This window comes from Ranitomeya imitator, chromosome 1 (assembly GCF_032444005.1).
Source record: "Ranitomeya imitator isolate aRanImi1 chromosome 1, aRanImi1.pri, whole genome shotgun sequence".
NCBI classification, from domain to species: domain Eukaryota; kingdom Metazoa; phylum Chordata; class Amphibia; order Anura; family Dendrobatidae; genus Ranitomeya; species Ranitomeya imitator.
This window is the reverse complement of record NC_091282.1, coordinates 33,239,444-33,254,632: the sequence shown is the minus strand read 5'-3', so window position 1 is coordinate 33,254,632 and position 15,189 is coordinate 33,239,444. Positions and strand designations below refer to the sequence as shown.

Below are 15,189 nucleotides of genomic sequence, written 5' to 3'. Positions count from 1 at the left end.
AGCCCGCACCATAGGCCGGGCACAGCATCTATAAAGTAACGTCATGAGGTGCAGAGAGGGGTTTAAAATATTGAACTACTTGCTTTCTACAGCCTGTGTGCATCACTGTACATAACCTGCTGCAGAAGGAGCCAACTGTGAACCTATCAGTGATCTTATTCTGATGAGATGGAAAGGGATGCAGGTTTTGCAGCATCTTTTTGTTTCTTGCCGCGTACCCGAGACATTCTTTTGGGTGCGATAGAAATAAAGACACGGCAGACAAATTGTGTAAAAAATATATAATAAGACCGTAGTTAAAAATCATATTAAAATGAGCAGACCTCAAACACGACCTGCACTTATCTTAAAAGGGACAAGATGCTCGTACTGTCCCCCAAAGAGGCGGCCATGATCTGATTGTCAGGTCGGTGCAGCGCGGGCCCTCGGCAGGATACGAGCCAGTAATCTGTAGTAAATCCCCCCCATTTAAATGCATTTTAGGGCTGAGTTACAGCAGAAATCTCCCCATCGTACTAAACTCTGCAGGAATCTCTGTACCTAAATCTGTTTAAAGGATATGGAAATCTTCAAGGGCCTATTTGGGGCTAAAAGTGATTGTGTAATTGAGCTGTATGGCAGATTTGGCTCCAGTTGCCTTTTGTAGACTCAGTTGCAGAATGAGTTGACTGAGAAACTATCAGTGAGCTCGTTCTGACAGTTTATAACCCCTTATCAACGTCTTTAAAGGACAAAGTTGAGCTGAAGCTTATGGTCACAAGTCAGCAGAGAGGAGCGTGGAAAGAGACAGATAACCTCTCCATTAGAAAGAGCTCACTGACAGTCTCCGTTAACTCATTCTGCAGAGAAAAAAAAAAAAAAAAACGCCCAAACAATTTTATGAAACCCAATTGCATAAATGACTTTCAGACCAAAATACATTCAAGTGGAAAAAAAAAAAAAAAATAATAATTAAATGAATTGGGGAAAAAACAAAACAGCAAGCAGGGGAGGGGGGACCATGTCTGGCAACAAATCCTGGACTAATGACTGCACCCTGCGGCGTTCTAGTGGTGGGTCTATGGTACAGGTCATTAGACCCTCGCTTTGGCCGGGGTCTGCAGGAAGAGGACAGAGACGCCACTTCTAAAAAGTTATTACATCTGCAAGTAAAAATATAGAAGGTCCTGAAAACAGACGCTGATCCTGAAGGTGCCGGGGGGCATCACAGGGTTTAAACTTTTCCTTATCAAATTAATGTGAAATAAAATAAATAAAAAAGAAGAAAACAAGATACTACATTAAAAACGTCCCTCGTAGAGGAGTTGTGCCCCCCGGGCTGGATGGTATAGGGAGATGCTACAGATCATCCAGGTCCCTGCGACCAAACCTCCTTCTTATACATAAAAACATCTATTCGGACCGATCTAAAAACACAGATGTAACCGTACAATAAGACGGCTGCGCGCCTCCTACAGCTTATTATATAGATACAGAGCGGGACCGATCACTTCTAGAGGAGACACTATACCGGGGACAGAGGGATCAGGCATGTCGGCGGGGACTACACGGTCTCCGGTGCCACGTAGACTTTAGAAGTGATGGGTCTCCTTTAAAAGAACGTGGCAGCGGTGCCGGCTGGCGATCACATAGGTCAGTGGTCCCCAACTCCAGGCCTCGAGGGCCGCCAACAGTGCAGGTTTTCAGGATTTCCTTAGTATTGCACAGGGGTTGGAATCATCACCTGTGCAGATGATCACATTACCACCGATGCAATACTAAAGAAATCCTGAAAACCTGCACTGTTGGCGGCCCTCGAGGCCTGGAGTTGGGGACCCCTGACATAGGTATACGGGTACGTCTACATAGCGCCACCTCCTGGAATACGCCCACGGGCACCGCAGGACCCCACCAATGCTTGGCTGCTACATCACAGGTAATTCATACGGTTTGGATTAAGGAGAATTCAAGTTTGTGGATTTGCAGCTCGGCGGCCGCTCTGGTTACGAGTCCGTGAGATTCATGGACAGCCGGCACTTTATGCCCCATATGGTCCGGTTCTTCCTGCCCCCTGTGGTGGGCCGGGCGATGGTGCTGTAGCAGTAGCCGTTTATCTTTGTGTGTGGGAGCGACTCCTTTAACACCAGTAAAGGATTGTCCGTCACTACTCCGAACACGCTGAGGGTCTTCAGATGCAGAGGTTTCAGATCACTGAGAAGAGGAAAAGAAAAGGTTTAGGAGTCGGAGCAGCGAGACAACATCAGAGAACATGGTGTTCAGCTTTTAGGCCGGCCACAAATTGGGCGAGAGGGGCGGAGAGCCAGCGCCAGAGGGGCGGAGAGCCAGCGCCAGAGGGGCGGAGAGCCAGCGCCAGAGGGGCGGAGAGCCAGCGCCAGAGGGGCGGAGAGCCAGCGCCAGAGGGGCGGAGAGCCAGCGCCAGAGGGGCGGAGAGCCAGCGCCAGAGGGGCGGAGAGCCAGCGCCAGAGGGGCGGAGAGCCAGCGCCAGAGGGGCGGAGAGCCAGCGCCAGAGGGGCGGAGAGCCAGCGCCAGAGGGGCGGAGAGCCAGCGCCAGAGGGGCGGAGAGCCAGCGCCAGAGGGGCGGAGAGCCAGCGCCAGAGGGGCGGAGAGCCAGCGCCAGAGGGGCGGAGAGCCAGCGCCAGAGGGGCGGAGAGCCAGCGCCAGACAGCCAACGCCAGAGAGCCAGCACCAGAGGGGCGGAGAGTCAGCGCCAGAAGGGCGGAGAGCCAGGGCCAGAAGGGCGGAGAGCATGAACATGGTGTTCAGCTTTTAGGCCGGCCACAAATTGGGCGAGAGGGGCGGAGAGCCAGCGCCAGAGAGCCAACGCCAGAGGGGCGGAGAGCCAGCGCCAGAGAGCCAGCGCCAGAGAGCCAGCGCCAGAGGGGCGGAGAGTCAGCGCCAGAGGGGCGGAGAGCCAGCGCCAGAGGGGCGGAGAGCCAGCGCATAAAAGTTCTTACATCAAACTGGCAGGAGTGATCTGGTAGCAGCGGCTGAGTCCGAGGTGCTGTAGCGGGAGCGGATGAAATGCCGGGAAACAGTCAGCGGTGATCATCACGCTATCACTGTGGACAGAAGCTCATTAGACACATCCCTCATGAGTGTCACAGAGGATATTCGGGTGCTGCAGCACTATGTGTACATGGGTGCCGCATCGCACACCAAAATCTGTATATATTCAAACTACAACCTTGTGATGTATGGAGGCTCACACACCCATCTGTCAAGGATTACACTTTCTATTCTCTTCATAACTCATAGCAGGAGCGACTACATTCTGAGGCAACATCAAGCTTCGTCATGGCTTCCAGACACGGACATAGGAACCATGTTCTGGTCTGATCACTCTTCTGCCAAGTCGGAATGGAAACGGAACGAATCTCTACTTTTGGGTTTGCACTCGGGATGTGGCCGATAACATATTGCATTTCAGGCAGGACTGTGAATCAGACGCCTCCTCTCCCACAATAACATGGCAAGCTTGAGTAGAAGCCAAGAAATGATTAGACCTGGCCCATAGACGTTCACTACAAGTTTGTTCACTACTAGCAAATTGCATGAATTTGGTAACAAATGTGGTCGTGAGTTGGCCAGAGGATTGAAAGCTCAACAATCCCAAAACCATATTCCAAAAATAAAGAAAAATGTATTCTCCATACAACAGAAGAGCTCTCCACACAATTTCAGAAATACTATACTAATCTACATAACTTAGATGGCCCTCCAGACGATGTACCCCCACATGTAACTGATACCCCTTTATCTGAAGGCACATCTTCAGCATCCTCAGAGTGAAAAAATAAAAAATTAAGTTTCTATATAAATAATATTTATAGAGACTAATTATTTTTTTTCCACTCTGAGCCTCATGACAGACTAACATCCTGTCCTAATCACTCTCTCGGTAATATATATATTTACCGTATTTTCCGGCGTATAAGACGACTTTTTAACCCCTAAAAATTGTCCCAAAAGTCGGGGGTCGTCTTATACGCCGGGTACGGGTGCACGGAGCGATCCTGGATGGTTCCCAGGGTCTGGAGGAGAGGAGACTCCTTCAGGCCCTGGGATCCATATTCATGTAAAAAATAAAGAATAAAAATAAAAAATATGCCTCCGTTCCTAAGAATGCATTGAGTGAAGGACCTTCGATGACGTCACGGTCACGTGACCGATCGGAGGTCCTTCACTCACTGCATTCTTAGGAACGGAGGCATATTTTTTATTTTTATTCTTTATTTTTTACATTAATATGGATCCCAGGGCCTGAAGGAGTCTCCTCTCCTCCAGACCCTGGGAACCACACGCCGTATAAGATGACTGAGCGTATAAGATGACCCCCATCTTATACAGCTGCTATATCCCAGATTCCATATTTTATATGGAAAAGTTGGGGGTCGTCTTATACACCAGAAAATACAGTAGTATTATAGACGGCGGCAGCACCGGCGATTCTTACCTTAAATCCAGGCTGGTGAGATTAGGACATCTCTGCAGTAACGTCTCCACATCTGCAAAATAAATATAAAGTGTCACAGTGGACAGGACTCGTCCCCCCGGGGTCCTTACATCTTTAGTGTATCGGATACAAAGGGTCACAGTGGACAGGACTCGTCCCCCCGGGGTCCCCTCATCTTTACTGTATCAGATACAAAGGGTCACAGTGGACAGGACTCGTCCCCCCGGGGTCCCCTCATCTTTATGGTATCGGGTACAGGACAATTCATACACTACAGCTGCTGTATACATATATACTGTACATACCGACGAGCTCCAGGTTCTGTCTGTAGCCGCTGAGATTTAATTGTGTGATGCTTCTGGGGAAGTTCGCCACCGCGCTCTTCACGTGGTCCAGTGTGAAATCGCACCAAGACAAGTTCAATTCCTCAAGGCTGGAAGACAAGAGAGGATACAGATGGCGGGGTGAAAGTTTTTTCGATGGTGACGTGACCTCTCATACTATGGACCCCCCACAGAGGGAGAAGCTTTAGCCTCTCTGACAGATTTCTGTCTTTGGCTTCATCGGCCGCCTGTTATCGGTCGACACCTTTGAATTATAGTCATTCAGGATCGGACTTGGGCAAACGCTACACTGGGCTCGGCCGATACTTTCCAGCCTCACACATTACCATGCGGAGCCTGAGTGTCTTTACTACGACCATTTCATTGTACGGCTGAATGTACACCAGGTGGATCTGCTGAAGATTTTAGCAGTGGATTTCAGCAGGAAAAGTCTGCAGCAGAATAAAAGTAGATGGCAAATGGGTGGGATTCAAGTGGATCTCTCCAACGTGCTGCAGGGATTTTCATAGTAGAATTGGACCGACTGCAGATTTTTTTTTTTTTTTGTTTAAATAGTTTTTTTATTGAAAGCAAACATGCACAATACAATTTATGCACTGTCCAGTATTTTACAAAAATTTTAACATTTTCCAAACCCCCAACAATCCCAACCATACCCAAACCTCCCCCTCCCCTGACAGCTCATACCCAGTTATACTTTTGTTACCAGTATTGATGGTTCTTTGAGCCATTTGACTCACTTATGTCCGCTTGTTCCTCTAGCACTCTCTTCCTTTCAGAGGCTCTCACTCTCCCATTTCCCATAACTACTCATCCTAGCTCGAGCCACGGAGACCACATTTTGTCAAACGTTTCTATTTTCCCACGTCTTTTATAGACCCCCTTTTCCAGATTGAGACCATGTTTAACATAATTCAGGAATTCACCCCTTGTAGGCGGTTCCTCCTTGATCCAGTTCCTTGCTATTACCTTCCTTGCCATGTATAATAGCCTAGCTATTGCTATCTTCCAGGTGTTATCCACTCTAATTTCCTCTACATGTCCCAGTATACACACTATCGGATCTCTCGGCACTCTGCATTTATACGCCCCTTCCACACGGCTCATTACCACCAACCAGAAAGCAACCAGTCTTGGACATGTCCACATCATGTGGTATATTCCTGCATTCCCAGTCTTACATCTCGGACATTCGGAGTCAGCACGCAACCCCGCTCTGCACAACACTTCCGGTGATTTATAGACTGTGCAAGATGTACAGCTGCGATAGTCTATACGGCTCGCTCAGCGACACTCGTGGAACCGACTCCAACACCGACTCCCAGGTTTCATCCTCCATTGGGCCTAAATCTCTTTCCCATTTCGCTCTCGCTTTTAAAGGGAAGTCTAACAAATATGCATGTAGAAGGTCCTTATAAAGGGTGGTAATGACTCCCCTTGTGGACCCTTCCCCACACACGTATTCCAGAACTATGTCCTCCTGGATCTCAATACCACCGCCCTTGTTCTGAGCTTTAAAAGCATGTTTCATCTGAGCATATTGATATTCCCCAGTCGGTCTCAGTCCAAACTCCCCTTGCAGCTGCGAAAAGGACTTTAATCCTCGTTGTTGAACTATCTGAGCCACCAAGTGGATTCCTTTAGCCTGCCACTCCGCCAGCACTCCAAGAGCCGCAAACTCAACCAAATTATTATTAAACCATATCGGTGTAAATTTAGTCAGCCCCGTAACCCCCCGAATCTGTCGCAGTCTGGTCCATAATTTATATATCAAAAACATAGTTGGGTATAATTTCCCCAATACTCCCAAGGAACCATCCTCCAGACACTGCGCTACCGGTCGTCGGTCTGTCACCCTCTCCATCAAGTGCTGTACCGCACTGGAGGACACCTCCCGTGCCCAGCCCTTCAAATGCTGGCTCTGGGCTGCAAGAAAATATAACTCAGGATTGGGTAAAGCCAATCCTCCATCTTCCTTGGGTCGCTGAAGCGTCTCCAGGCGAATACGTGGGTACCGCCTCCCCCATATCAGACTTCTAAATAGAGCATTAATCTGCCGGAATTTCCCACGTGGAATCCAAACTGGCGCGTTATGTAGGACGTAGAGTAATTTGGGCATCAGAACCATTTTAATTAGATTAACCCTCCCCACCACCGATAAGTGCAATTTATTCCATGCATCCACTTTTGCTTTAAGGGCGCCCACGAGAGGTGTCAAATTCCTATACAGAAACTCTGTAACTGGCATCGAGATCCATATTCCCAGGTATCTGAAAAGGGATACTACCCTAAGCCGCCCCTCTCCCAATGGCTCACTTCTGCTCTCCTCCACCCCATCCACCTCAAAGACGACCGATTTATCCCAGTTTATCCTCAATCCCGATAAGTCTCCAAATTTCCCAACGATCTCGATAGCCCCATTCAAGGCTTCATCCGGGTCCGCTAGGAACAGTAGGATGTCGTCTGCATATAACGCAATCTTCTCCTCAACACTCCCATAACTGAACCCAGGGACTTCATCCGACTGTCGGATCTTGGCGGCCAATGGCTCCACAGCTAAGGCAAACAGAAGGGGCGACAGTGGGCAACCCTGCCTCGTACCTCTGGCCAGCTTTATAGGCTGAGAAAGTTCCCCATTCACTCTAATTCTAGCTGTTGGTAGTGAATATAACAGTTGAGTCCACGCCACAAATTGCGGGCCAATACCCATACATTTCAACACCCGCCAGAGATATCCCCACTCCACACTGTCAAACGCCTTATGGGCATCCAAGGATGCAATAACCCTTCGGCCACAATTGTCAGACTTCAGCTGCAGGTTCATATGCAGCCTCCGCAGATTAACCGCTGTAGATCTGTCAGGCATAAAACCAGACTGATCCGGATGCACAAGGTTAGTAATGACACTAGACAGACGGGTAGCTAACACCTTGGCCAAGAGTTTGACATCAATGGTTAACAGAGAGATTGGCCGATATGACTCAGGCTTCCCCAGATCCTTATCCTCCTTCGGAATAACCACTATAATAGCCTCCCTCATAGATGCTGGGAGATACCCTTTACATCCAGCCTCCTCCAGTACTAACTTTAATCTGGGAATCAGCACTTCCTCCAAACTTTTATAGATTTCGGCTGGTAACCCATCAACCCCAGGTGCCTTCCCATTGGCCATAGACTTCAGCGCCCGACTCAGTTCCTCCTCGGTGATAGAGGCATCGAGGCTCACCCTATCCTCCTCACTCAATTTCGGAAGACCGACTGCAGATTTTTATGTCCCCGGTCACAGTAAAAGCCACAGGGCTATAATCTATAGCTAATGTGATGCACTTGGACTTAACATTAGCAATCTGTAACAAGTCTTACCTAGTGCAGCTCTTCAACATCTGTGTGAGCGACTCTGGAGAAAAGCCGGAGCAGCCGCCGAGGTTCAACCGAACCAGATCTGAATTCTGAGCAATGGCCCTGAGAAAAACATGCAAAATTATCTACCGGTGATCCTTTTTTTTTTTTCTTTAACCATCTTCCTTTTTCCTCTAATATGCAATGTCTGGGTGCCGTATATCTGACTGCAGCAGCAGAAATCAGAGTGTTGGCAGCAAAATCCATCCCTGTTTACAGTCGATTGAAAATCTGTTTTTAGTCGGAGACATTACTACAACAAATCTGCATTTCTGCAAAAGAAATTCCGGTTTATGAATGGGAATATTTTTACAGCAGATTGATGGACGTTTACAAACTTCCTTCAGTTAATGAAATGTTTGCAAGAAAATCTGCCATGTGTGAACAAAGCACTTAAAAAAAGAGAATCTGACAGTCGATTCCGGATGCCCAAACCAAAGGCAGCACGAATCAGCTTGGCTGTACGATCGCAGTCAGGTATATTATTTTCTGAAGCTTCATAGAAAATATAAGATCCGACCTTAGAAAATAGCCAGAGATGAGACCAGTTCACCCTCCGACTCCGGCCACCTTTTCCCAGCGCTTCTCCAGTGATTGAGAAGTGTCTCCCATAGCGAGAGACCGACCTGTCAATCACATAGAGCAGTGCAGTGAGAGCCAGACCAGTCATCTTCGGCTATTTTACCAGGTCGGATCTTCTAACTATATTTTATCTGAAACGCTGGAGCATTTCAAAGAAAACAGGGATTTTTGTGTACTCACCATAAAATCCTTTTCTCCAAGCCAATCATTGGGGGACACAGGACCATGGGTGTTATGCTGCTGCCACTAGGAGGACACTATAATACAGAAAGAATAGCTCCTCCCCTGCAGTATACACCCTCCTGCTGGCTCCAAGTGAACCAGTTCGGTAACAAAGCAGTAGGAGCTTAACATTTAACCAGGATGAACTATGTCAAAACCAAGTCAACACGGAAAAAACAAAGCCAATAGGCTAACAGGGTGGGTGCTGTGTCCCCCAATGATTGGCTTAGAGAAAAGGATTTTACGGTGAGTACACAAAAATCCCTGTTTCTCCTACCCCTCACTGGGGGACACAGGACCATGGGACGTCCTAAAGCAGTCCCTGGGTGGAGAACAATCAACTGTAATTGCTCCTTGTACCCACAGATTACAGATGCGGCACAGCCGCCTGCAAAATTCGTCTGCTGACGGTCGCATCTGCCAAGGCCCGAGAATGAATATGGTAATGTTTTGTAAACGTATGCAGACTGGACCAGGTCGCAGCTCTGCAAACTTGTGTTGCCGAAGCTTGGTGCTGGATGGCCCAAGACGTACACACTGACCGAGTAGAATGAGCCTTAATCCCTGCTGGGACAGAATGACCTCTGACTCTGTAGGACTCCTGAATAGCTGAACAAATCCATTTGGCTATTGTCGCCTTGGAAGTGGGAAACCCCTTCCTTGGCCCTTCCGGGAGTACAAACAGGGCATCCGACCTCTTGAGAGCTCTCACTAAATCCAGTGTGTGAAGGGCCTTCTCGATGTGATGTACTGGTGCCGAACAGAGTGACGGTAAGACAATCTCATCAAGATGAAAAGAGGAGACAACCTTCGGTAGAAAAGACAGGGATGTTCTCAACACCACCTTATCCTGATGAAAGTTCAGGAACGGAACTTGACAAGACAGAGCCCCCAGCTCTGAGACTCGTCTAATGGAAGCGACTGCAACCAGGAAGGCAACCTTCCATGAAAGAAAGGACAGGGAAACCTCCTGTAGAGGTTCGAAAGGAGCTTCTTGCAAGACTCCGAGGACCAGATTAAGGTCCCATGGTTCCAACGGCATCTTATAGGGCAGCACCCTATGGGAGACTCCCTGAATGAACGTCTTCACTTGTAATCTGTTGGCAATCCTGCGTTGGAGCAGAACGGACAGGGCTGAAATCTGCCCATTGAGAGAACTAAGGGCGAGACCTAAGTCCAAACCCGTTTGTAAAAATTCAAGGATGGAAGGAATGGAAAATTCAAGAGGAGAAACATCCCCGGTCGTTGCACCAGGAAAACCGGTTTTTATGTACCGGTAATAGGATTTTACAGAGTCCACGACAGCACCCACAACGAGAGAGGGGATCCGCCCACCTTCCGGACAGGAACCTACAGGTTAAAAAGGGGCGGTCCCCCTCGCCCTCCAGTATGTGTTCCAGAGTACAAGGGATACCGCCAATGAATCAGTACATGACAATATTATCTTAAACACTACTAAATACCACCACCTCTATAGAGTGATCTCTAAAGGCACACCTTACAACAGAGTGCAAGAATAAGTAACTAAATACGGGGGGGAATGTATGGGTGCTGTCATGGACTCGGTAAAATCCTATTACCGATACGTAAAAACTGGTTTTCCTATCGCCACGACAGCACCCACAACGAGAGACTTTCAAAGATTATCCATTTGGGAGGGACCACAGCACTAAGTACTGAACGGCCAAATTGTAAGCTGGAATTAGCAGATAGATCAAGGCGATAGTGCTTATAAAAGGTGGAAGGTGATGACCAAGTTGCCGCCTTACATATCATTTCAATGGGGACATCTGCCTTCTCCGCCCAGGATGATGCCATAGCCCGAGTGGAGTGCGCCCTGATGCCTTCTGGTGGTGTTACTCCCCTGGCAGAGTAAGCAAGACATATCGCTTCTCTAATCCATCTAGCGATAGAGTTCTTCGTGACGCCTGAACCCTTTTTCCGATTCTGGAAAGAAATAAACAGAGCCTTACTCTGTCTCCAGCTTTGTGTCCTATTCAAGTATTCTAATATCGCCCTCTTTACATCTAGCGTATGATATTTTTTCTCCTCTTCTGAACCTGGATTTTCATAAAAAGATGGTAAATAAATCTCCTGACTTCTATGAAATTTAGTTGCTACTTTTGGCAAGTATGCAGGATCAGGTTTTAAGACAATCTTATCCTGGAGAATTATTAGATAGGGAGGATCTACTGACAACGCATGTATATCTTCGTTATACCAAGAAACAGAAAGATGATCGGCACAGAGCTTCACTATAGCGCAATTGGAGATTCGCTTAAACGATCTGTTTCAGAAGGACAGATGAGGTCTCCCTTGCTGTGAGCTGCGGGTGGTGCTATGCAATCGTCAGAGTTTTGTACAAGACCATATAATGAGAAGAAAAATTATGCAGCACTCACCCTTGCGCTTCTTCCAAGTGTGCTCTTTATTCAGCAAACCATACTATACATAGTATGAACCGGCATACGCAGTGATCTGTGAGGGAGCGGGAGTGAGGAGAGACCGGACGACGGCCGTTTCGCGCTACGGCGCTTCTACGGGTCCATGTAGAAGCGCCGTAGCGCGAAACGGCCGTCGTCCGGTCTCTCCTCACTCCCGCTCCCTCACAGATCACTGCGTATGCCGGTTCATACTATGTATAGGATGGTTTGCTGAATAAAGAGCACACTTGGAAGAAGCGCAAGGGTGAGTGCTGCATCATTTTTCTTCTCATTATATGGTCAACGCATGTATATCACTGACCCTCCTGGCAGATGTTAACGCTAAAAGTAGAGCTGTTTTTAAGATTAAATTTTTTATCGAAATTGAACCTCCTTTCGAGCCATTAGATTCTGTCAACGCCTCAAGCACCAAATTTAGATCCCAAGGGGGTATTCTTACAATATGGATTGGGTTAGAACGCTGACATGCCTTAATAAACCTAGCAACCCAGCTATTACCAGCTATATCACTGTTATACAGAGCCCCTAAGGCTGAAACATGAACTCTCAGAGTGTTGACTGCTAAACCCAATTCCCAGCCTTTCTGAAGGAATTCTAAAATAGCTGAAATCGGAGCTTTATCTCCTAATGGTTGCTGATAAAACATAAGCAATTTTTTCCAAATTTTTGTGTAGATTTTCGTAGTGACCTCTTTCCTGCTTTTCAATAAGGTAGCTATTAAAGCACTAGAGAACCCCCTTTCCCTCAGAAGCTCCCTCTCAAGTTCCAAGCCGTTAAGTGAAGAGTCTCCAAATTTGGATGACGAAATGGACCTTGAGAAAGGAGTTCCGGAACCACTGGCAACACCCAGGGATCGGTCACAGACATTGTCCTGAGGAGAGAGAACCAAGGCCTCCTGGGCCAGAAGGGGGCAATTAAGATCATTCTGGCTCTTTCCTCCCTGATCTTTCTGAGAACTATCGGAATCAGACACATTGGGGGAAAGGCATATGCCAGCTGGAAGTCCCAATGGACACGAAGGGAATCCACTATGAATATTCGGTCTGCTATGTGTAAAGATGCAAACCTCCTGACCTTCCTGTTCTCCCTCGTAGCAAATAGATCTATTACCGGCAACCCCCAAAGATTGACTATCCGATCGAATATCTGTTTGTTTAGGGACCATTCCCCCTGACGAAGGGAATGGCGACTGAGATAGTCCGCCTCTATATTGAGTTCCCCTCTTATATGAACTGCCGACAGGGAATGTAAGTGATTTTCGGCCAGGGACAATATCTGTGCTGTAGTGGTCATTAGGGATCGTGACCTTGTCCCCCCCTGATGATTGATGTAGGCCACCACAGTCATATTGTCGGTTTGTATCTGTACATGCGAATTTCTCAGGGATGGTAGTAAGCAAAGAAGAGTTTGATTGACCGCAGTAAGCTCTCTTAGATTTGAGGAATTCTAGGATTCTTGAATCGACCATCGCCCTTGGGTTAGAATGTCTCCCATATGGGCTCCCCAACCGAACGGACTGGCATCTGTTGTAACTACATTGTCCGGAGTGATGGTCCAGAGAACTCCCTTTGCTAAATGTGCTAGATTGAGCCACCATCTCAGATCGTGAAGAGTGGCGGGTGATAAATTGAACTTTCTGCTTAGAGAACCCTGAAGATCTTTCTCTGCTTGAAGAACTTCGTACTGAAGCATTCGAGTATGAGCCTGAGCCCATCTCACCGCCGGTATACACGCAGTCAATGATCCCAGTAGAGACATTGCGTCTCTTAAACTTAAGTTTGGAACTTTCCTTACGGCCGTGATCCTTTGAATGATCTTCTGCTTCTTCTCTTCTGGTAGGAAGGATGACTGATCTTCTGAGTCTAGAAGAACTCCTAGGAACATTTGACGTCTTGTAGGTTCCAGTTTTGACTTTTCCCAGTTGATTATCCATCAGAGTTCCTGTAGGGATGATATTATGGCATTTACCCTAGCCGTACACTGAGCAATCGAATTCCCAACTATTAAAAAATCATCTAGTTAGGGCACTACAAGGGTTTCCCTTTCCCTGATATGGACCATTACTTCCGAAACAACCTTTGTAAAAACTCTAGGTGCCATAGACAGGCCAAAGGGCATTGCCAGAAATCGGAAATGTTTAATCTGATGGTTTACCCATACTGCCATCCTGAGGAATTGCCGGTGATTTCTGTGAACTGGAAGATGGTAGTACGCATCTTTTAGATCCACGACTGACATGTAGCACCTAGGAAACAAAAGCTTAGTTGTTGACCTAATGGATTCCATCTTAAAAGCGTGGTACTGAAGATATTTATTTAATTTACGCAAATTTATGATAGTCCTAAAGGACCCATCAGGTTTAGAGATTAAAAATAGCGGAGAATAAAAACCCGACTTCTCCTGATGTTTTGGAACCTCTTCAATAACTCGATTTGTAAGCAATTGTTGAATCTCTAATTCTAAGGCCTGTTGTTGGGCCGGAGTGTCCAGCGATGTTATTACAAAATGATTTGGGGGAGTTTTCAAAAATTCTAATTTTAACCCTGACTCAACTACCCCCATTATCCAGGCACTAGAAGTTATCTTTTTCCATTCCTCTGAGAAGAACCTTAGTCTTCCCCCTACTGGTAGATCTGTTCTATCTGTAATTACGTCTACGTCTTGAGAAAGATGAAGGATTTTTATAGTATCCACCTTTCTTCTTTTGATAATAATAATAATAATAATAATAATGATCCGATGTTTCCCAGTCACGATTATATCCCTGCTGGTCTGACTGGAATTTTCTGAAGGGCATGAGTCTCCGGAAGGCGTTCCTAAAAGTGGGATTAAACGTTTTAGGAAATCCCTTCTTTCTATCTTCTGCCTTTGTAAGGTTGTCATCCAGCACCGGGCCGAATAGGTACTCACCCCTACACGGAATGGAGCACAATTTGGCTTTAGCCTGAGCATCCCCCTTCCAGGTCTTTAGCCATAGTGCCCGTCGGGCTGCATTTGAAAGACCCGCCGATCTTGCGGCCAATTTCAAGGAATCAATCGAGGCATCAGCTAGATAAGCCGCTCCTTCTCTGACCTGAGACAGGGAATTTAACAATTTATCCCTGGGTACTTTTGCTTTAAGCTGTTCCTCCAGCTGAGTCACCCAGACCATAATTGATCTGGCCGTGCAGGTGCCTGCGATTGCGGGCTTAAAGGCTCCAGATGATGACTCCCACAGCTTCTTAAGGAGCATGTCAGCCTTCCTGTCTGAAGGATCCTTAAGGAATCCTACATCCTCTAATGGTAGCGAGGCTGTTTTCGAGGTAGAGGCTACTGCCGCATCTACTTTCGGAATTTTCATCCACTGGGATAAGGCGTCATCCTCAAAGGGGTACCTTCTTTTTGCGGCCGAAGGTAAGAACCCTTTATCCAGCTTGTCCCACTCCTGTCTGACCAGATCTTTAATGGAATCTACTACCGGGAAAGCTTTACGACTTTTCTGGCTCAGCCCTGCGAACACGATCTCCTGGGTTGTTTTTGGTTCTTTACTCTCTGCAACCCCCATAGTTGCACGGACTGCCTTAATTAAAGTCTCCATATTGTCAGTGGAAAAGCAAGGCCTTCCCTCCTCATCTGAGGAGGATGGTGAAGAACTTTCCGAGCATTCGCCCTCTTGTAACGAAGGGCTAGAATCAGACACCATCTCCATACTGCTCTTTTCATGCCGTCTAGATTTAAGGGACGATTTTATTTCTTCCCTAATTAC

At 47.2% G+C, this 15,189-nt stretch overlaps 1 protein-coding gene across 1 annotated transcript in view; it reads right to left on the bottom strand.

The window, feature by feature from the left end:
* Positions 1 to 268: 268 nt before the first annotated feature.
* SKP2 (S-phase kinase associated protein 2) overlaps positions 269 to 15,189 on the bottom strand; it is a 28,926-nt gene continuing 14,005 nt past the window's right edge. The window contains exons 6-10 of the mRNA XM_069745953.1: positions 8,161 to 8,259; positions 4,759 to 4,886; positions 4,454 to 4,505; positions 2,955 to 3,059; positions 269 to 2,190 (exon numbers count right to left, since the gene is read on the bottom strand). Of these exons, the coding sequence (XP_069602054.1) occupies positions 1,983 to 2,190; positions 2,955 to 3,059; positions 4,454 to 4,505; positions 4,759 to 4,886; positions 8,161 to 8,259 (592 nt within the window). The 3' untranslated portion in view covers positions 269 to 1,982. The remainder of the gene's footprint in view (positions 2,191 to 2,954; positions 3,060 to 4,453; positions 4,506 to 4,758; positions 4,887 to 8,160; positions 8,260 to 15,189) is intronic.